We start from the raw sequence: 21,888 nt of genomic DNA on the forward strand, positions 1-21,888 counted from the left end.
AAGACAGAGTGAATGAAAGAGCACTAAAGGCAGCAAGCTTGTGGCAGGGGATGGACATGGACATGGAAGGCTAGGCTCAAGGACTAAAGCGAGGAAAGGTCATGGAGGTCCTGCCATTGACCTATCCAGACACCAGCCTGACATATCCCCAGTGCAGCCCATGCTGTGATCCCACAAACCTGCTCTTTGCAACCGCATGGAGCACCTCCACCTGTGAGACAGGTGGGCCTGCTCTGCCCTCTCTGTGCAAAAATGGGCATTTTGCATGACACGTGTTTTAGCACCAGGCAGCAGAAGACCCCAGCCTCTCCTCTCTGCCCTGGCTCTGCATGGCTGCTTCCAATGGATGACACCTAAAACATCCGGTGTGACCTGCTGCCAAGCTGGTGGTGTCTGCTGGCCACTCACCTGCACAGATGACACCGGCATCCTCCATGTGCCCACAGTTGTGCACGCCCCAGCCGTTGTGCCGGCACATCTGCAGGGAGGGCTCATCCCCACGGCACTGCACGTCGTCCAGGAAGATGCGGCCGGAGCCCAGGCCGAAGTGCGCAGTGTCCAGCGCAGCCACGGGCTGGCCACAGCCCAGCTGCCGGCACACCACCTGGGCATCCTGCAGGTCCCACTGGTCGTCACACACCGTCCCCCACGTGCTGCCATCGTACAGCTCCACGCGGCCCTCGCAGCCGTTCCTGCCGCCCGACAGCCGCACGCTGGCCCCTGGCACACGGCACAAGGCACAAGGACGAGCTCACTCCAGCCCGGCACTCTGCTGTCCCACAGGGGCCACTGCAACAGGGAGCCTGCGTGGCTGCTGCAAGGCCAGCGATGGGGCTGGGGGCTGGACTTACCTGTGGAATATGGCCTGGCTCTGGTGGGCACTGGAGCTATGGATGCAAGGAAGAATTTGGTGTCAATGCCAAAGGTTCCAAAGAGAGTTGGCACATGTCATGCAGCTCAGAGTAGCCCATTTTCTAGGAGCCCCTGTCCTATGACTCCTATGACATCCTGCTGAGTTCTTTCACTCCTCTGAAATGAGCATCTTGACTTTTTCTGTTTCACACAGTGAACAGGGAACAAGAGTGGACTGGGTTACCTGCTGTGCTCTCCTCCTCTGTTGTAATCGGTGCTGTAGTGGTCTTCTCTGCTGAGGTTGTTGTCTCTGATGAGGTGGTCCTGATGATCTGCACTGGCATGTACATTCCTGCTAGGGAGGTAATTCTTACAATGGCCACAGCCTTTGATATGATAAGCAAGGCGGGATTGTCAATGCCAGTAGAGAGGGTGTAGCTCTGTCCCATCATTTCTCATAGAGACACGAGCCCAAAGTACCCCGAGTCCTCCTCCAGCCTTCCAGCTCTGTGATTCCTCAGTCCTGCTTTTTCCCACCTCTCTGAAGTTCCATTCCTGCAGGTCAGGAGAGCCTGCTGTGCTCTCAATGCACAAACGGGGCTTTTGCTTGGCACATGCTCACCTCACAAGGCAGCAGAAAATCCCAAACTTGCTGCTTTGCCCCACATGTACGAAGGGAGGGCATCAAAACCCACCAGCGGGACACATGGCAGGGGTTAGAGTCACTCAGTAAAGAGATCAGGAGCACTAAGGAGACCAGTATTTGAGAGATGACGGGGTTACCTGATGCACTCCAATCTGCTTTTCTAGCTGTTGTCTCTGAGGTGGTCATCTCTGGTGAGGTTATCATCTTTGTGGATGTGGTCATCTCTACTGTGCTGGTCATCTCTGCTGAGGTGGACACCTCTGGTGTGCTAGTGGATGTTACTGTGCTGGTCATCTCTGCTGAGGTGGTCATCTCTGCTGAGGTGGACACCTCTGGTGTGCTAGTGGATGCTACTGTGCTGGTCATCTCTGCTGAGGTGGTCATCTCTGCTGAGGTGGACACCTCTGGTGTGCTAGTGGATGCTACTGTGGTGGTCAGAAATGGTAGGCTGGATGCTCCTGCGAAGGAGGTCATTAATGCAATGGCAATGGATATGGAAATGGACATGAAAAGCAGAGCTGGACAATTAATGGGGGAAGAGAGCATGGAACTCTCTCCTGTCATTTTGGGAGTGCCCCTGCAGAGCAATCAGGTCTGGGAAGGAAGTTCAGGGACACTGAAGAGAATAGTGAATGACAGGGGACAGGGTTACCTGCTGTGCTCTCCTCTACTGTGGTGTCCACTCTTGCTGTAGTGATTGTACCAGACAGTGTGGACGATGGGGCAGGGGATGACCCTGCAGTGGTCATCTCTGGTGAAGTGGACATCTCTCCTGTGGAAGTCATGAGTAGTGTGGTGGTTGTCACCTCTAGGGTTGTCATTGGCACTGTCGCCTCCCCTGTGTTGGTTGTTAATTCTGTTGTGGTCATCTGCCCCAGGGATGTCATCTCCTCCATGAGGACTCTTGATGCTGGTTCTGTGAGTGTTGTCCCTTCTGTGGTTGACTCCACTGGAGTGGTTGTCTCCAGTGTTGAGGTTGTTGTATCTGTTGATGTTGGATCAGACTCTTCTGTGAAAAAAGAAGAAGAACACCCTACACATGAGCACTGTGCAATGGGTATGTCTGTGTGGTAGCTACAAGCCCAGTTCCTCAAGGATGAAGTGAAACCAAGAACAATTACTCTGATGGCATTGTCCATCTTGTCTGGGGTCAATGGGTTGAATGGAAGTGGGTAACAGCCAATTTAAACTTTTTCTTGGAAGTGGTATTTCCAGATGGTAAGCAGGGTAAGGTTCTGGTATGGCATCTGCTCCCAGCCCCAGGACACCAGAGCCCAGGCACAGCCATAGACTCTACAGGCTCCTGGAATGGAGGGGGGTAGATGTGGGGCTGCTGACAGCAGCAGGGCTTGGACCTTTCACCATTGTGAATGCCCTTCTGCGGAGGATCAGAACATCCCCAGGAACAGTGGTCTTGGGATGGTGCTTGGTGCAAGGGCAGGAATGGACCAGGCTGAATCATCTCTTGAATACATGCAGCCCATAAAAGGCACTGGAGCTGTGAGTGCAAGCAAGAAATAAATGGCATTTTAAAAGGCTCTGAACAGATCACACATAGATTAATAGAGGTATTGTAGCAATTTTTATTCTTTTCTTCTAAGTTAAAAACACTGCTGTTGTTAGCACTTCCTTCTACCATGGATTCAGCTCTCCAGGCTCTTACTCTCTAAGGAAACATGGAAAACTGTGATACAGGTATAAAACACCTGAATAGTCTGTTGTTATCAGCCATGTCTCAGTTCATGATGATCTGTTATTAATACAGGAGAAAGTAAGACACAAATAACCTACATTCTTCTAAAAATTAATGGGAAAGCAAAATGAAAACAGAAAGGTGAAAGACTAGTCAAAATGGATGGATATTTGCAAAGAAAAAGGGCATTAATAGACCTAAATGAAGGAAGACTTGACAAATATGGAAACGATCCAAAGTAAATTGTGAGCTATGACAGTCTGGGTTGTGATTGTGAAACTATTACTGCCCATAACTAATCCATTAAGAGTTCACCTAACCCCATTCCTCCCTGATAAACTTTGCCTATCAGACATGGCTTTGCCTCTAATGGTGAATTGTTTCCTTTTAGCCACTGCCTGGTGATTAGATGGAATAATTGTTCTGCATATCGGCAATGTACATCTGATCCTTGGGGTTTTTAAGTGCTTTGCATGGATGAGCAAGTGCAGTTTTTATATGACCGTAGTGAGAAAACATGAGTCTGTGCTGGTTCTGAAAGGACAGGATTGCTGGGAAAGAAATGTGGGAGTACCTGAACAGATGACAGAAGCATCTTCGTAGTGGGCACAGTTGTGTACCCTCCATCCCGTGTGATTACAGCGGAACAAGGACACCTCATTTCCTCTGCACCCCACGTTGTCCAGCACGATGTCACCCGAGCCTGGACCGAAGTAGGCACTCCCTAGAGCTGCAATGGCCCTGCCACATCCCAGCTGCCTGCACACAACCTGGGCATCCGCCAGGTCCCAGAAGTCATCACAAACTGTCCCCGACCGTCCTCTGTAATAGATCTCAACACGACCTTCACATCGGTGCCTTCCGTTCACCAGCTGGAGATACCGCCCTGTGGCAGAGAGGGGATTGAGCACAAAACAGTCAGGCAAACAAGCTGGAAGGGACTGTAAGGAGTATCTGTTCTTTCTTCTTCCCCTGTTGTCCCTAGGAGGTGTTGCCCAGCCCAGTATTAAGTGCCTGTGAGGACAGAGGTTATTTGTACGTTTTTTGTTCCTCTCTTCCAGTTCTCAAAATCAGCCACGTATATTTTATGCAAGATCCCTACAGTAAAGTTAGGCAGCAGGCTAAGCACAAACTATTTAAGCAAGAAAGGAAATTTTTAGGACAAGTTTAAGGACCTAGAGTCCACACATCACAACCAAATCCTATAGCTTTTAAGAGTAATTTTAGTGGAAGAATTCCACCAAATGTTCTACAGAATGGATGATGGTCTCAGCAGGATTATAAAGATTTCAGTAGGAATTCTGTGGCTTTATTTCTTATATACCAGTAAAATGTTATTACATTTTGAAATAAAGAAATAAGCTATCATGTATACAGCTGATTACTGCATTCATCCAGATAAAGCCCATCTGCTTTTCAGCTTTATATGTCTTGTTTAGACATTCCGGTGTGACCAGCATGAAAATCCTGATTTTAGAGATCCATTTTTGGATTTAGTTTATTAAAGTTTATTAAAGGCTTTACCACCAGGTGTAAGCAAGCAAACAAATGTTGTAACTTCAGATTTGCAGTATTACACTTTGGAAATCAAAGCATGCATGCTGCACTTGTTATATTTTACTTTGCTGCCAAGTACATATTTACCTTGTTATTAAAAACGAAGTCATCCAAAGCAAAACAAATCTCAAAAGTTAACAGCTCCAGGATTTCTTCACTGCACCTAATTCTTTGCTATTGAACTAGAAGTACAGTCAAGACGGTGACCAAACCAAAATTGCCCTGATTTGTATGACTTTCAAAGGGCAAAGCTATGAAAGTGCCCCTTGACTTATATCTGACTTTTTCCTTCAAATACCTACTTGAACACTCACGTTTTTGAACCCTGCTCAGTGTTTTTGAGAAGTGAAACAGCGAACCTGGCAAAAAGTCAGAGTGGGATTAGGAAATGTAAGCCGACCTAAACCAGTTTTATTTGCTTTCATTCAAGGCCTGTCATCACTGTGAGAGCATAACCATCAGCTGGGGATGAAATTGGATATGTTGAGTCCTGCCTTACACTTCAAAGGTACCAAAAAGACAAAAGCCTGTGATTGTATAAATACAGCAAATACTCTGCCCCGGGAGACAGAGGCAGAGAGTAGAGAGAAGAACTAGAGGAGCTGGAGTGAGATGACTTATCACCAGAAAAGCAGGAGACAGATGAAGAGAATTGATGAGGTGAATGACGGCAATGTAAATTATCACCATGATGCTTAAATAACTCATTAGAAAAGTCATCAGCAATTATTCTAAGATATACAGAGAACTATTTAGCTCAAAGTCCCCAAGCTACTCAGGAGATAGAAAGCAATCATGGAAGGAAAAATTCTATGACCATAAAAAAAGTTGAACTAAAAGAATTTAATCTCTCATTATTTTTAGACACCCATCATTTAACCACAGTGGTAGAGTGTGAAAACGTAACTTCATGTTATATTTGGTTACATTGTACATAAGACCAAGAAGAACCAAATAATACAAGCAATATTAAATATATAGCATATGTGTGCACACATGTACTCTGGAGTAAAATACATCTTGAAAGTAAATAAAGAAATAAATATTACCATAATTTTTAGATCATATTTCTGGAACTGGAAGAATCCCTCATTCATGACATACTCACAGACACAATTCTTGTAATGTTACAAGGCACTAAGATGAGTAAGACCTGGTGGTAGCAAAATGAACTCTGCAAAATGAACTCCACAAAATGGTTCAAATCATTCTTATCATCCACTCTGAAGATTAGTTCATCATTTTAGCAGAGCTAAACTCTGCTGTCTCTTTTATCCAATTCCCCCTTTATTCATTTGCCCAAACCAATACCAACCTGAACCTAATTTCTGCTCTTGGAATAAACAGAGAGGACTCCAAGCAGTGTTTATAACTTTTTAATGTTCCCTGGAACAAGTCTAAGTGTTTTACCTGTTTTGGCCTCCAGAACTGCTGGACTCAACAAGAGTAGCCATGTCAAAATCGTAGTGGTACCCATCTCACCAGGCATTGATGGTAAAGAGGACTTCACAATATATAGTCTCTATTTCTGAAGGGGAGTGGCTCTACAGGTCTCTCTTTCTACAGGAGAACAATAAAACAACCACAGTCCTCTGATCTGAAACAAACATATGTTTGATTTGTTGTTTAATATTTTGTAACTTCCTGGGTCTTGCAAAAAGACAATATCTCAAGAGTAACATTTTCCATTGCCTGGAAGGAACTATTTATGCTACCATAGGTTTCACAATCACATCATTGTACCAAAAAAAATAGAGCTCCTGTCCAAAGACACCTTTCAATTCTGGCTGATGAATATCAGCGTTTTCCTTTCATGAGGAGATTCCTGGACAGGTATTGGGATGAGAGTAGAATCTTGATACTTAAATTGGTTTCTTCCAGCAAACAAGATACTTGCCAGCTAATGTGGCAAGTCTCCCTGGGAAGCCATGAATGTCCTAAAGCTTCAGCATACTTCAAATAAAATAAGATCAGACCTGGTAGCCCTGTTTAAGTATGACTGGGGAGTCTCTGAAGAACCTCGCAGTTGAAGTCAACAGCTTCAGCCCGAGTATAAATCTATTATTTTGGGGCACATTTAAGTTCAAGGCAAAATTCAAGTCAAAATTCACTGACAGATTCCAAGGAAGTGTCAGAGAACCAGGGTCAACTGATAACTTTTTGTGCAAACACTGTGGGAGAATCAGTGGATTTTGTGCGTACTTAAGCAAATTGCATAAGTCAAAACAAATTTTATTCTAAAATTTCATTTGATCCTTTGAACCAACAAATCAGGGGAAAAAATGTTCAGATTTCTTCAGATTAAGAAAATGTATTAGTATATTCCTTGTTTAATTTTACATAGCTACAGTTACAGCTGTGTCATTCTTTGAAGAATGAATACAAGGCTTTTCCACAACATGAAATAATGCTTAATTCTCATTCACCACTCTCTTGCCAGAGTGGTTACTTTCCTCTGTTTCTGTGTTTCTAACAATTTAACAAGAGAAGCTGGTAAGCACCCTAACACTGAAGAGCCAGAATATTGTTCTCCACCTCATCCCTACCACCACAGCCATCATGTCTTGTATGGAATTATCACCAGTTAAAGTTGCTGCCATATACAAATTTATTGCCTGCAGGGACAGTCATCAAGCATGAAGACCAAAGCCCAGGGGGCAAAGAGAGTGATCCAAAATGTCTTTCCACAAAAGCTAATATCATTGGAATGGAAGAAGGAAGTTAAAGATACAAGAGGCCAAAGATAACTTTGGAAGCCTTGAAAGTGAACATTCAGAATGGTAAATATGTTTCTTCTTTATCCAAATAACCACATGAATGAGGATATGTACACAACACCTAGTATTCACTATTCATATTCTGGTTTTGACACCTTGACAAGAAGCAGAAAAAATCCCGTGTATCTGACTGGCCAATCAAACACTGCATTCAGTGAAGCAAAAGTGAGTGATGGATCACAGTTCTTCTCCAAACTCTTGTAATAACTGAAAAAGGGTGAGGAGGAAGGGGAACACAAAAGGGATTCCCAGGTAATTCAAGTGTAAAAAAATGTCTTAAGCTGCCCAGGTAGAAGATCAAGATTGATTGATTGACTAGTTCTTCACTACCTCCTTCATTAATAAATTCTTCATTTCAACAATCTAGATATTTCTAGAAATCTTTATTATCAGACAGTCTCTGCATAGTGGAAACAGATTTTAATTAACCTTAACTAATTAATGCAAATACCATACAGTATTTCAGCCTTCCCACTGGCTAGATAAATGTCTTGCAGTAACACATTTTTGTTCTCAAGATCTTCTTCTGGCAGCTTGAGGTATTTCCCAGCACATCACTCTGTCAAAGAAGTTACACTGAGCTTTGAAAACACTTTCTCTTCTGCTGACAACTGTGAGGGCACTTTGCAAACATACTGGGTTTGTAAAGGTAAAAATGAAAACCATTGACAGGATGAACAACATTAATCAGCTTTCACCCATGACTATAGGAAAGTATCCTGACTGGAAAAAGGATAACCACAGACTTCTCCACAAAGGGATGGTAGTCTGAATCCAGGCAGGAAGGTTTGTGGCACAGAGATCATTCACCAGGCACACGTACATTTAGAGCCTGACCCTTTCCTCATCATCAAACCCAGTTTTCTTGAATCCTGCATTACTCCAATGCCTGAGCATCAAGGGAGACAGCAAGAAATGAGGATGAATCTGAGATATCTACCACCTGAACAGTTTGGCAAAGCTTTCTACAGCAATATTTAATGTGGAAACCATTGAATTTGGTAATTCTTATCACCTTGCATTTTTATCTAGACATGGTATTTCTCCATCTGGGAACCCTGGCACAGACATGCTATGGGAAAACTCAGCTCTGAACAGCACAGGGACAGTGAGGATTGGAGACATCAGGATCTAGACCTGGGATCTTTCCGCTTATCTGGTCAAAATAATATTGAGAGAGTAGGAGAAGTGGAAAAAAGTGCCATCAAACTGTACCCTGCAAGATGGCATGGTAGCAACACCACAGCAGCAAGGCCACAGCAGGAACAGGGGAAGGACAATACAGCAGGTGTGGGAAGAGCAGAGGGGAAGGTCCTGCTCTATAGAGCTAGGAAAGCCCAGGTCCAGGAGAGTCCTTGCTGTGCTGAGCAGATGGCTGGATTCCTCCAAGCCTGGACAATCTCTGGTCCAGAGAACAGATGAAGAGCCTCCTGGGGGGCTCTGCCCTCCAAAGGTGGCTATAGGCAAAGAGGAGAGGAGGACCCTCAATCCTTGTTCCTCACGTGTGGAAAAAAACTCACACTTTCTGTGTGTAGTGCCAGTCCCTACTTGTGTGATCCCTTCACATCACGGAGAGGTGACGAGAGGCCTGCCTGGAATCATAAGCAGAAGGCAGCTTGAAGGAACAAATGGTACAGGCTGTAGGGCTGATTCCCGTCAGAGCTGCCCTTATCCTCCTTGTCAGGTCAGGATGTCACGCAAGAGCACAGCTCACCTTCCTCACACGTCACCACTTTGGCTCACCTTGCACATCTGACACTGCTCAGTTCCAAATGAACTTACCTCTTTCACAGCTGGCTGGAAAACAGGAAATTCTCAAGAAGGGCATTTCTCAATCAATACCAGTGACCTTTCCACCTGTATTAAGTAGCTTCTTCCAAACAAATTCTTCTTTTTTTATTGTTTTTTTATTTTGTTTTCGCATGGGGATAGGAGACAGGTCCCACTTCCTTATGGGAACTTATGTATATTCTCTCCCTCCCACCCATTCAGGTGTAGAAATGTGTGAGAACAAGAACAGGAATCATTGCTTGGCAAAGTCACTTTGTCAGAAGCCACGTTCTCGACCCTGACAATGTGTTAGCCATGAGCTCACACACACAAGTGGGATGTTTGCAAGTACACACAAAAAAAATTGCTCAAATTTTCTTTCCTGCTTTTTTTAATTACACATTTATGTAACAGGATTATATTCATCCTCCATACAAAATCTTATAAATGGCCTACATTTACTCAGAGAAATATGAATTTGGGAAGAACCATCCTGCCCAAAGTCAGGAACACTGTACAGGAATAATTCCTTATGTGAAGCCCCTGAGCATATTTGCTTATGGCTCATTATTGAGATTTTTTTGCTGCAAAGAAACATTTTTCTTGGACTACTTCCAGTGTATCTTATGGTGCTACACGTGTTTCATCTGCATATCAGCAATGGCCAGATAAGTCCATTCTTGTTTCTCAAGTCACATAAATCAGTCTTCTCAGACAGACACTCAATGCGGAGTTCAACTGAAATGCTTTGAAATGTCCAGCACTGAAGATGCTTATTTGAATGCTGGGATGAAAGAAATCAACCTTTCTTTACACCTTAGGTGTGTTTGGACTAGATTTTAAAATCAGATTGCTTTATAAGTTCAGTTCATGGCACCTGGTATCAGGTGCAATCTTGATGCATCTTCAAACATGGTCAGAATGGTGGAACAGCCAAGTAAGAGCTGCCCTTTACACTGATTGCAAACCCAAATAACGAAGCAGGTGGCTGGTGAAAGTATCCTTCCACCTTCATGTCTGGAGCTACCTCTCACATTTTCTGGTAGGGGATGAGCTCCTGCAGTTTCCGCTTCCAAAGAAATCCTCCCACTGTGAGAACGGCTGCTACCAACACCACAGTGGTCACAGCCAGAGGAGCGTGGGAGCTGGCAGCAGGCACTGAGCTCGGAGTTTCCCCTTTTGCCTGGATGTCAGAGGCCAGCTCTGTGCATAAAAGAGTCAGAGAGAGACTTACACTTTTTTTCCTGAGTTAGTTGATTGCAAAGGTAATTAAGCAAATAGAACTTGAGTTTAAATGCAGTGATCTGGATCTGATCAGAAACCAAATTGTTTTAATGTACATTATTTCACAAATGATTCTGTGGCCATGCAAAACAAGTAAAGATTGCAGCAAGAAATTAAAGAGAAACTGGGAGTCTGTAATGATTACACTCAAAGACCTTAAGATGTTGCTTTCTGGTAGTGGAAACAGCAGCTAAAGGACACTGAGAAACAGCACTTCCAAGAGGACCTAGAGATTGGTTGTAAATAAATAACAGACATGCAAATCAGGCATAGACAGCTTTGGAAAATTAATATAAATCCAGCAGGGAGATGGGTTACATCTCATCCCTCTTCCCATAGAACTGAATCAATTGCCATTTGACATGTGCAGAAAAAAGAATGGATATAAACTATGATAGAAAGGAAAGAGCTTGTAAATCTAATAGAAATATTTTATATATTAAAAAAATAATTATCCCCCATAAGAATTATAGCAGATTTGTAAATAAACCAGCAAAGGCACATTTCAGAGCTGAACTGAATTTCATGTCTGAACTGAAATGCAAACACACAGTAACACCCAGAGTCTTACGTTATTAAAGATATTTAAACTTACCAATGTTCCTGTTCTCAGCATGAGCTTCCCGAAGCTGCACAGGTCCAATAACAACATTCACTTGTTTATGGGAAGAATCTGCATTCCTCTTGAACCTACTAACACAGCCTTGATAGCAGCGGGAGGAGTAGTCATGGTACCTGCACACCACCAGCTCACACTGCAGGAAAACTGACGGGAATCGGTTCACGAATGAGAAAGAGTTAAACCCAAACCGAGCAACATCACTGCGTGGTGAGGGGAAAAGAACGTAGGTAGAATCACTAGCACACCTGGAAAGATAAAAAAATCAACAGATTAGCTATTAACTCACAGCTTCTCTTGAGTAGAAGCACTATTACACCCTCTCTTTGCAGTAAGTTTCAAGGTTAGATATAAAACCAGGAAGTAAAAGAGAAATCAAAAGCTTTAAAAAAAAAAAAGTGCTTTTAGCAAGAAAAGGAATTATTAAATGTACACAGCAGAGAAATTTCATAGCTTAACAAATTCTGCATACACATGAATAGCTGAAAAATGGCTAGTGGTTCTGCTGGCTTCTGTGTTTCAGGTGAGAGCCAGTTTTGCATTTGCCAACAGGATTAACTGTTTGAAAAGAGGCCCCTGAAAGTTGTTGCAGATAGAGAAACTCCCTCTTTCTACTCTGGAAGCATAAAACTCATTTTAATAGAAGTTTGGGTTTTTTTAAATAAGCATTCTCTTTAGTGCTTCAATGTACTTTGGTATAAAATTAAGCAAAGTGGTTTAGGCTTCTAGAATAACAAGAAAAGCCTAAGGAATGTCTCTTCTCTTTGAGTAGACAGTTTTGTATTCCAGTTATGATGCTGTAAAACTCATGATGTACAGAAATGTAGAGCCATTGACATCCCTCCATTTCATACATCTATTTCAGAAACGAAGTCAGTCCTCAGTGCCTCACTGCCTCCTTGAGTTAAATCTCAGTGCTTGACTGCAACTCCTGAATGACGTTTGGTTGTCATTCTGCATTTTATTCAGGCTTTGCCAGAAGGCTGTTTCAGAAGCATATTTGCCCTGAGAATTGCAACCAATGTACACTGGCCCCAAATCACCTCTCTCACAAATTAAGCTCTTTTAGAACTACACATAGAGACACTTTTAAAGTAATTTTTTACAAAGTTCTTACCCACTTTTGGTCAGTTCATAGACCAGTGTTGTAAAATCACTAGAATCAGGTGATGCCACACATGTGTCCACAAATACCGTCAGATTTTGGTCAGAGCTGTGAAGAGAAGCTTGAAGGAACAAATTCTGATCCATGTCAACATAGTATGGGAAGTCATGCACTGGCCACTGGAAAGATGAGGAGTTGTAGAACGTCAAGTTCACGTCGTATCTGCCATACTGGGTTTCGTTGATGTCGATGACGTCATTGGCAATGTACATGCCTTTCACCCAGGTGTTCTGCAGCATTTTGCAGCTGATGTGCAAGTGAAGGTCCTTTTGCCTCTTGATGACTCTACCAGGAGCAGACACTTTTATCACATTGGAGTAGGTGATCGTTTCGTTGTTGCCCTGTTTGACACATAAATGAGTGTTAAATTACCACATGTGGTCATGTTCACTGTAAATACTGTGAGTACTGTGAACTTCTGTATGTGCCAGGTCCTAGAAGCAGTCAGAAAGGATGTGTCCTACTGAAAAATCCCAAGCATTCTGGATGGGATTGTTCACTTATATCTCCCCTCTATTTTTGTTCTCTAGAACATCATTCTGAAATAGGTACAGGGAAGGATATAGGTACTCTGGGAAGGATGAGTAGAAATATTTAACAAACCTCAGCCTCCAGAAACACATGCTCCTTTTCAGTGTTTTGAATGCCTGTGGCCTACAACACTCTTTGCAATCCATGACAACTTTCCAAATGTCTATTAAATTCCCATGCCCAGAGCTCTCCCAAATGTGTTGACACTAACCTGTCTACGTGTACCACAGTTGCTGTATGAAATGTTGAATATAACCTCAGTTGATGTGATTTTTGGTCTACAACTGGGGTCTTCAAGGCTGATGCTCCCCATTGAGTAGCCCTGGGACTGGAGATAGTGTCTGTTTACCACTGCGTGCATGTAGGTTGGCAAGCACAGAAGGGCTAGGGAAAAAAATATGAATTATTAGTGGTTTCAGGTACATGATAATGTTTCCATATTGCAAGTCCAACAAATGTAATAACTGCTACCATTTAGAGAAGAGAATTCATAAGCCAAACCACTTATTTTTACACTTGAGATTTAGATATGAGTAAGCAATAGGACAGGTCACCCAAAGAAGTAGTTTCAAGTATTTCATCCTTTGAATGATGAGACACAGCTAGACCAGTTCTTAATGGACCTGACCTGGTGCTGGCAGTAGCTCTGTTTTGAATAGTTGGACAAGGAAACCTCCAAAAGTCCTTTCTAACCAACATTTCTATGATTTTGTGAAAGTTTCTCCAGAATGGTACAAAAAATTACATGAATTATAATGTGATACAAAGAAATATGAGTTTAAAAAACAACTTAGAAATAAGTAGCGAAAACATCTAAAGGCAAATAAATCAAATATTTTTAAAGAAAAACTAGTTATTTTCTGAAAGTGAGCGGTCAATAATGAGTTACAAAATTCAAGTAGGAATATCATCTGTGTGGGATTCCTTTAACAATGTTAGCAAATACTTATTTAGTAAAAGATCAGCGTATAAAAGCTTCTGAGCAAAGAGAACATTACCACGAGAACAGAATTACAAATAGAATGGAAATTTACTGGTGTTCTGGTCTGCTGGAAAGGACTGATACTGAGCCTGAAAACTTCCATTGGAATATCTGGAGTCACTGTAAAATCTGAGAGACATGAAGTTTGAGGATGACGTGTACGTGAGAGAAGAACTAGAGCAAATTCTTTCAAGTAGAGGAGAAGAGTTGGGTGGGCCATCATAGATCTCAATGTAGTCATACCGGCATCCACCTTGCAACCTGAGGAAGAAATGAGAATATATTAAAAAATGCATTTGGTAAACTTTGGGGTTTAAATACGGAACAAACAATATAATAGGATTCTGCACCTACACATTTCCCATGTATATTTATCATTCACTTATAGGATGGGAAATGTGCCCAGGAACTGTGGATACAGTTGAGATTTGGAATATTCTTATTGCCCAAGCAGAAAGTGGTTTACTTACTGAATGTTATCAAATGTGAGCATAATGCGGAAATTATTTGTTACATGTATTTGCCACAGACAATCTGCTTTATCTGAATAATTCAAAGAAGGACTCTGAAATGTTCCAGAGGAATTAAAAAGTGTGTCACCACAAATAATTTTTTGACCTAAAATAGAAAAAAAAAAAAAGAAAATGAGGTATAGGAGTGATTCATTTAGATTTACTTCTGATTAAATAAAAATATATTCTATAGGCACAAGGCATCGCAACACAAGGTTAAATCTCTAAAGAAACATAATGATTGTGCTCCTCTCAGTTAGGCTAGAAGAGCGATGAACTCTTCAGAGAATTCTGACCCATGCTTGAAGTTAATAACTGTGTGGGCTTCAGGCACAAATGTATGAAATAAAGAAAGAAGTGGTAGCCTAAAGACCATAAACTCAGGGAACGAATAAAAGAAAATCACCCATGAAGTCAGCATACTCTGAAACCCACCACCAGCAATACAATCACTCAAACAGAAAAGACCAATGTGTAGCAAATAAAGAGTTGAGACCAGAAAAGTTTTTTACAAACACATTATACTATGAGAATGACAGAGATCATACCTGCAAAATAGTAATTAATACACTTCCACAGTAATGGATCGGAGGAATGGAAAAAAACACATTAAGCTGAAGGATTAGAAAAAGGGGCTGAGCTTGTGGGACCTCTATGTAACAAAGAAAAAGAAGCAGGCGAGGCCCTGGTGGCTGAAGAAGCATGGCCAGATTTCCTCCCGGTGCTGGGCATGTTGGTGCCACCTTGGCACCAATACGGGCAGTGGAGAGACTGGGAGTGTCAGCAGAATGGTCTCACATGGCGGGGTCAACCAGAAACATAATCCTGCCCTCATGCCCAACACACATCGAATTCCTACCAGCTAAGACCACTTTCTGAAAGCGTCCTGCTGTGCAGGCAGTCAAATCAATGGTACCTGAGCACACAACACCAGCATCTTCACCATGGTTGCAGTTGTGGACGCCCCAGCCACGGTGGCTGCACTGGAAGAGGGACGACTCCCACCCTGCACAGTTCACATCGTCCAGGTAGATGCTGCCACTGCCTTGTCCAAAGGAGGCGCTCGATGTTGCAGAAACAGCAAAGCCACATCCCAGCTGCCTGCACACCACCCGGGCATCGTTCAGGTCCCAGCTGTCGTCACAGACGGTGCCCCGACCCCCGGAGTGTGAAATCTCAACGCGACCCTCGCAGCGGTTGCTGCCGTTCACCAGGCGGATGGTGGCATCTTGGAAAGAAGGACATACGCAAAACTTGGCAAGAGACTCTAGCACAAAGGCACCTTCTCTTGCCGGGGCCTTGGCATCACTCTGTGAGTTACAGACCACCCCAACTCCCAGTCTGGGCTGTGTTCAACTGCATTTCCGTGGTTCTCCTCTCCCAGGGAGGGAACCAAAGCCCAGACTCTGAGGCACTAATTGTTTCTGCACAAAGCAGTGGCCACAAAACCCAGGAGACATTCAGACCCACCTGAAGGAGCAGAGCTGGTGGTGCTGGGTGTGGTTGTACTTAGGGCAGCTGTAGGGGAGGAAAGGAAAGAGGCAGGTGAGGCCTGTAGGATGAAGAACCGTGACTGGGTTTCTGCCTGTGCTGGGCATGCACTGCTGGGCAGTGGAGAGCCCAGGCAGCTTGACAGAATGGTCTCACATGGTGGGATCCACCAGAAACATAATCCTGCCCTCATGCCCAACACACATCGAATTCCTACCAGCTAAGACCACTTTCTGAAAGCGTCCCGCTGTGCAGGCAGTCAAATCAATGGTACCTGAGCACACAACACCAGCATCTTCACCATGGTTGCAGTTGTGGACGCCCCAGCCACGGTGGCTGCACTGGAAGAGGGACGACTCCCACCCTGCACAGTTCACATCGTCCAGGTAGATGCTGCCACTGCCTTGTCCAAAGGAGGCGCTCGATGTTGCAGAAACAGCAAAGCCACATCCCAGCTGCCTGCACACCACCTGGGCATCGCTCAGGTCCCAGCTGTCGTCACAGACGGTGCCCCGACCCCCGGAGTGTGAAATCTCAACGCGACCCTCGCAGTGGTTCCTGCCGTTCACCAGGCGGATGGTGGCATCTTGGAAAGAAGGAGATACGCAAAACTTGGCAAGAGACTCTAGCACAAAGGCACCTTCTCTTGCCGGGGCCTGGGCATCACACTGTGAGTTACAGACCACCCCGACTCCCAGTCTCGGCTCTGTTCAACTGCATTTCCTTGGTTCTCCTCTCCCACCGAGAAAACCAAAGCCCAGACTCTGAGGCACTAATTGTTTCTGCACAAAGCAGTGGCCACAAAACCCAGGAGACATTCAGACCCACCTGAAGGAGCAGAGCTGGTGGTGCTGGGTGTGGTTGTACTTAGGGCAGCTGTAGGGGAGGAAAGGAAAGAGGCAGGTGAGGCCTGTAGGATGAAGAACCGTGACTGGGTTTCTGCCTGTGCGGGGCATGTTGGTGCCACCTTGGCACCAACATGGGCAGTGGAGAGCCCGGGCGGCTCGACAGAATGGTCTCACATGGTGGGATCCACCAGAAACATAATCCTGCCCTCATGCCCAACACACATCGAATTCCTACCAGCTAAGACCACTTTCTGAAAGCGTCCCGCTGTGCAGGCAGTCAAATCAAAGGTACCTGAGCACACAACACCAGCATCTTCACCGTGGCCACAGTTGTGGACGCCCCAGCCACGGTGGCTGCACTGGAAGAGGGACGACTCCCACCCTGCACAGTTCACATCGTCCAGGTAGATGCTGCCACTGCCTTGTCCAAAGGAGGCGCTCGATGTTGCAGAAACAGCAAAGCCACATCCCAGCTGCCTGCACACCACCTGGGCATCGCTCAGGTCCCAGCTGTCGTCACAGACGGTGCCCCGACCCCCGGAGTGTGAAATCTCAACGCGACCCTCGCAGCGGTTGCTGCCGTTCACCAGGCGGATGGTGGGCATCTTGGAAAGAAGGAGATACGCAAAACTTGGCAAGAGACTCTAGCACAAAGGCACCTTCTCTTGCCGGGGCCTTGGCATCACTCTGTGAGTTACAGACCACCCCGACTCCCAGTCTTGGGCTCTGTTCAACTGCATTTCCGTGGTTCTCCTCTCCACCGAGGAAACCAAAGCCCAGACTCTGAGGCACTAATTGTTTCTGCACAAAGCAGTGGCCACAAAACCCAGGAGACATTCAGACCCACCTGAAGGAGCAGAGCTGGTGGTGCTGGGTGTGGTTGTACTTAGGGCAGCTGTAGGGGAGGAAAGGAAAGAGGCAGGTGAGGCCTGTAGGATGAAGAACCGTGACTGGGTTTCTGCCAGTGCTGGGCATGTTGCTGCCACCTGGCACCAACATGGGCAGTGGAGAGCCCGGGCGGCTCGACAGAATGGTCTCACATGGTGGGATCCACCAGAAACATAATCCTGCCCTCATGCCCAACACACATCTAATTCCTACCAGCTAAGACCACTTTCTGAAAGCGTCCCGCTGTGCAGGCAGTCAAATCAAAGGTACCTGAGCACACAACACCAGCATCTTCACCGTGGCCACAGTTGTGGACGCCCCAGCCACGGTGGCTGCACTGGAAGAGGGATGACTCCCACCCTGCACAGTTCACATCGTCCAGGTAGATGCTGCCACTGCCTTGTCCAAAGGAGGCGCTCGATGTTGCAGAAACAGCAAAGCCACATCCCAGCTGCCTGCACACCACCCTGGGCATCGCTCAGGTCCCAGCTGTCGTCACAGACGGTGCCCCGACCCCCGGAGTGTGAAATCTCAACGCGACCCTCGCAGCGGTTCCTGCCGTTCACCAGGCGGATGGTGGCATCTTGGAAAGAAGGAGATACGGAAAACTTGGCAAGAGACTCTAGCACAAAGGCACCTTCTCTTGCCGGGGCCTTGGCATCACTCTGTGAGTTACAGACCACCCCGACTGCCAGTCTTGGCTCTGTTCAACTGCATTTCCGTGGTTCTCCTCTCCCACGAGGAAACCAAAGCCCAGACTCTGAGGCACTAATTGTTTCTGCACAAAGCAGTGGCCACAAAACCCAGGAGACATTCAGACCCACCTGAAGGAGCAGAGCTGGTGGTGCTGGGTGTGGTTGTACTTAGGGCAGCTGTAGGGGAGGAAAGGAAAGAGGCAGGTGAGGCCTGTTGGATGAAGAACCGTGACTGGGTTTCTGCCTGTGCTGGGCATGCACTGCTGGGCAGTGGAGAGCCCGGGCGGCTCGACAGAATGGTCTCACATGGTGGGATCCACCAGAAACATAATCCTGCCCTCATGCCCAACACACATCGAATTCCTACCAGCTAAGACCACTTTCTGAAAGCGTCCCGCTGTGCAGGCAGTCAAATCAATGGTACCTGAGCACACAACACCAGCATCTTCATTGTGGCCACAGTTGTGGACGCCCCAGCCACGGTGGCTGCACTGGAAGAGGGACGACTCTGACCCTGCACAGTTCACATCGTCCAGGTAGATGCTGCCACTGCCTTGTCCAAAGGAGGCGCTCGATGTTGCAGAAACAGCAAAGCCACATCCCAGCTGCCTGCACACCACCTGGGCATCGCTCAGGTCCCAGCTGTCGTCACAGACGGTGCCCCGACCCCCGGAGTGTGAAATCTCAACGCGACCCTCGCAGCGGTTGCTGCCGTTCACCAGGCGGATGGTGGCATCTTGGAAAGAAGGAGATACGGAAAACTTGGCAAGAGTCTAGCACAAAGGCACCTTCTCTTGCCGGGGCCTTGGCATCACTCTGTGAGTTACAGCCCACCCCGACTCCCAGTCTGGGCTGTGTTCAACTGCTCTTCCGTGGTTCTCCTCTCCCACCGAGAAAACCAAAGCCCAGACTCTGAGGCACTAATTGTTTCTGCACAAAGCAGTGGCCACAAAACCCAGGAGACATTCAGACCCACCTGAAGGAGCAGAGCTGGTGGTGCTGGGTGTGGTTGTACTTAGGGCAGCTGTAGGGGAGGAAAGGAAAGAGGCAGGTGAGGCCTGTTGGATGAAGAACCGTGACTGGGTTTCTGCCAGTGCTGGGCATGTTGGTGCCACCTTGGCACCAACATGGGCAGTGGAGAGCCCAGGCAGCTCGACAGAATGGTCTCACATGGTGGGATCCACCAGAAACATAATCCTGCCCTCATGCCCAACACACATCGAATTCCTACCAGCTAAGACCACTTTCTGAAAGCGTCCCGCTGTGCAGGCAGTCAAATCAATGGTACCTGAGCACACAACACCAGCATCTTCATTGTGGCCACAGTTGTGGACGCCCCAGCCACGGTGGCTGCACTGGAAGAGGGACGACTCCCACCCTGCACAGTTCACATCGTCCAGGTAGATGCTGCCACTGCCTTGTCCAAAGGAGGCGCTCGATGTTGCAGAAACAGCAAAGCCACATCCCAGCTGCCTGCACACCACCTGGGCATCGCTCAGGTCCCAGCTGTCGTCACAGACGGTGCCCCGACCCCCGGAGTGTGAAATCTCAACGCGACCCTCGCAGCGGTTGCTGCCGTTCACCAGGCGGATGGTGGCATCTTGGAAAGAAGGAGATACGCAAAACTTGGCAAGAGACTCTAGCACAAAGGCACCTTCTCTTGCCGGGGCCTTGGCATCACTCTGTGAGTTACAGCCCACCCCGACTCCCAGTCTGGGCTGTGTTCAACTGCTCTTCCGTGGTTCTCCTCTCCCAGGGAGGGAACCAAAGCCCAGACTCTGAGGCACTAATTGTTTCTGCACAAAGCAGTGGCCACAAAACCCAGGAGACATTCAGACCCACCTGAAGGAGCAGAGCTGGTGGTGCTGGGTGTGGTTGTACTTAGGGCAGCTGTAGGGGAGGAAAGGAAAGAGGCAGGTGAGGCCTGTTGGATGAAGAACCGTGACTGGGTTTCTGCCTGTGCTGGGCATGTTGGTGCCACCTTGGCACCAACATGGGCAGTGGAGAGCCCGGGCAGCTCGACAGAATGGTCTCACATGGTGGGATCCACGAGAAACATAATCCTGCCCTCATGCCCAACACACATCGAATTCCTACCAGCTAAGACCACTTTCTGAAAGCGTCCCGCTGTGCAGGCAGTCAAATCAATGGTACCTGAGCACACAACACCAGCATCTTCATTGTGGCCACAGTTGTGGACGCCCCAGCCACGGTGGCTGCACTGGAAGAGGGACGACTCTGACCCTGCACAGTTCACATCGTCCAGGTAGATGCTGCCACTGCCTTGTCCAAAGGAGGCGCTCGATGTTGCAGAAACAGCAAAGCCACATCCCAGCTGCCTGCACACCACCTGGGCATCGCTCAGGTCCCAGCTGTCGTCACAGACGGTGCCCCGACCCCCGGAGTGTGAAATCTCAACGCGACCCTCGCAGCGGTTCCTGCCGTTCACCAGGCGGATGGTGGCATCTTGGAAAGAAGGACATACGCAAAACTTGGCAAGAGACTCTAGCACAAAGGCACCTTCTCTTGCCGGGGCCTTGGCATCACTCTGTGAGTTACAGCCCACCCCGACTGCCAGTCTCAGCTCTCTTCAACTGGTTTTCCTTGGTTCTCCTCTCCCAGGGAGGGAACCAAAGCCCAGACTCTGAGGCACTATTTGTTTCTGCACAAAGCAGTGGCCAAAAAACCCAGGAGACATTCAGACCCACCTGAAGGAGCAGAGCTGGTGGTGCTGGGTGTGGTTGTACTTAGGGCACCTGTAGGAGAGGAAAAGAAGGAGGCAGGTGAGGCCTGTTGGATGAAGAACCGTGACTGGGTTTCTGCTGTGCGGGGCATGTTGGTGCCACCTTGGCATGCACTGCTGGGCAGTGGAGAGCCCAGGCAGCTCGACAGAATGGTCTCACATGGTGGGATCAACCAGAAACATAATCCTGCCCTCATGCCCAACACACATCGAATTCCTACCAGCTAAGACCACTTTCTGAAAGCGTCCCGCTGTGCAGGCAGTCAAATCAATGGTACCTGAGCACACAACACCAGCATCTTCACCATGGTTGCAGTTGTGGACGCCCCAGCCACGGTGGCTGCACTGGAAGAGGGACGACTCCCACCCTGCACAGTTCACATCGTCCAGGTAGATGCTGCCACTGCCTTGTCCAAAGGAGGCGCTCGATGTTGCAGAAACAGCAAAGCCACATCCCAGCTGCCTGCACACCACCCGGGCATCGCTCAGGTCCCAGCTGTCGTCACAGACGGTGCCCCGACCCCCGGAGTGTGAAATCTCAACGCGACCCTCGCAGCGGTTGCTGCCGTTCACCAGGCGGATGGTGGCATCTTGGAAAAAGGACATACGCAAAACTTGGCAAGAGACTCTAGCACAAAGGCACCTTCTCTTGCCGGGGCCTTGGCATCACTCTGTGAGTTACAGACCACCCCGACTGCCAGTCTTGGCTCTGTTCAACTGCATTTCCGTGGTTCTCCTCTCCCACCGAGAAAACCAAAGCCCAGACTCTGAGGCACTAATTGTTTCTGCACAAAGCAGTGGCCACAAAACCCAGGAGACATTCAGACCCACCTGA

The 21,888-nt window shown here is 46.9% G+C and overlaps 1 protein-coding gene across 1 annotated transcript in view; it reads right to left on the minus strand.

Moving 5' to 3' along the window:
- The window catches only part of DMBT1 (deleted in malignant brain tumors 1), a 35,022-nt gene extending 13,363 nt beyond the window's left edge, over nt 1-21,659 (minus strand). Inside the window, 19 exon segments of the mRNA XM_039553977.1 lie at nt 409-720; nt 852-887; nt 1,097-1,207; nt 1,636-2,023; nt 2,065-2,507; nt 3,766-4,132; nt 10,060-10,067; nt 15,305-15,616; nt 15,859-15,906; nt 16,154-16,465; nt 16,530-16,535; nt 17,020-17,391; nt 17,829-18,081; nt 18,083-18,223; nt 18,682-19,046; nt 19,287-19,334; nt 19,599-19,949; nt 20,408-20,776; nt 21,332-21,659. Of these exon segments, the coding sequence (XP_039409911.1) occupies nt 409-720; nt 852-887; nt 1,097-1,207; nt 1,636-2,023; nt 2,065-2,507; nt 3,766-4,132; nt 10,060-10,067; nt 15,305-15,616; nt 15,859-15,906; nt 16,154-16,465; nt 16,530-16,535; nt 17,020-17,391; nt 17,829-18,081; nt 18,083-18,223; nt 18,682-19,046; nt 19,287-19,334; nt 19,599-19,949; nt 20,408-20,776; nt 21,332-21,659 (4,570 nt within the window).
- Between the last annotated feature and the right edge of the window lie 229 nt (nt 21,660-21,888).

The sequence above is a fragment of the Corvus cornix genome, chromosome 6 (genome assembly GCF_000738735.6).
Source record: "Corvus cornix cornix isolate S_Up_H32 chromosome 6, ASM73873v5, whole genome shotgun sequence".
NCBI lineage: Eukaryota > Metazoa > Chordata > Aves > Passeriformes > Corvidae > Corvus > Corvus cornix.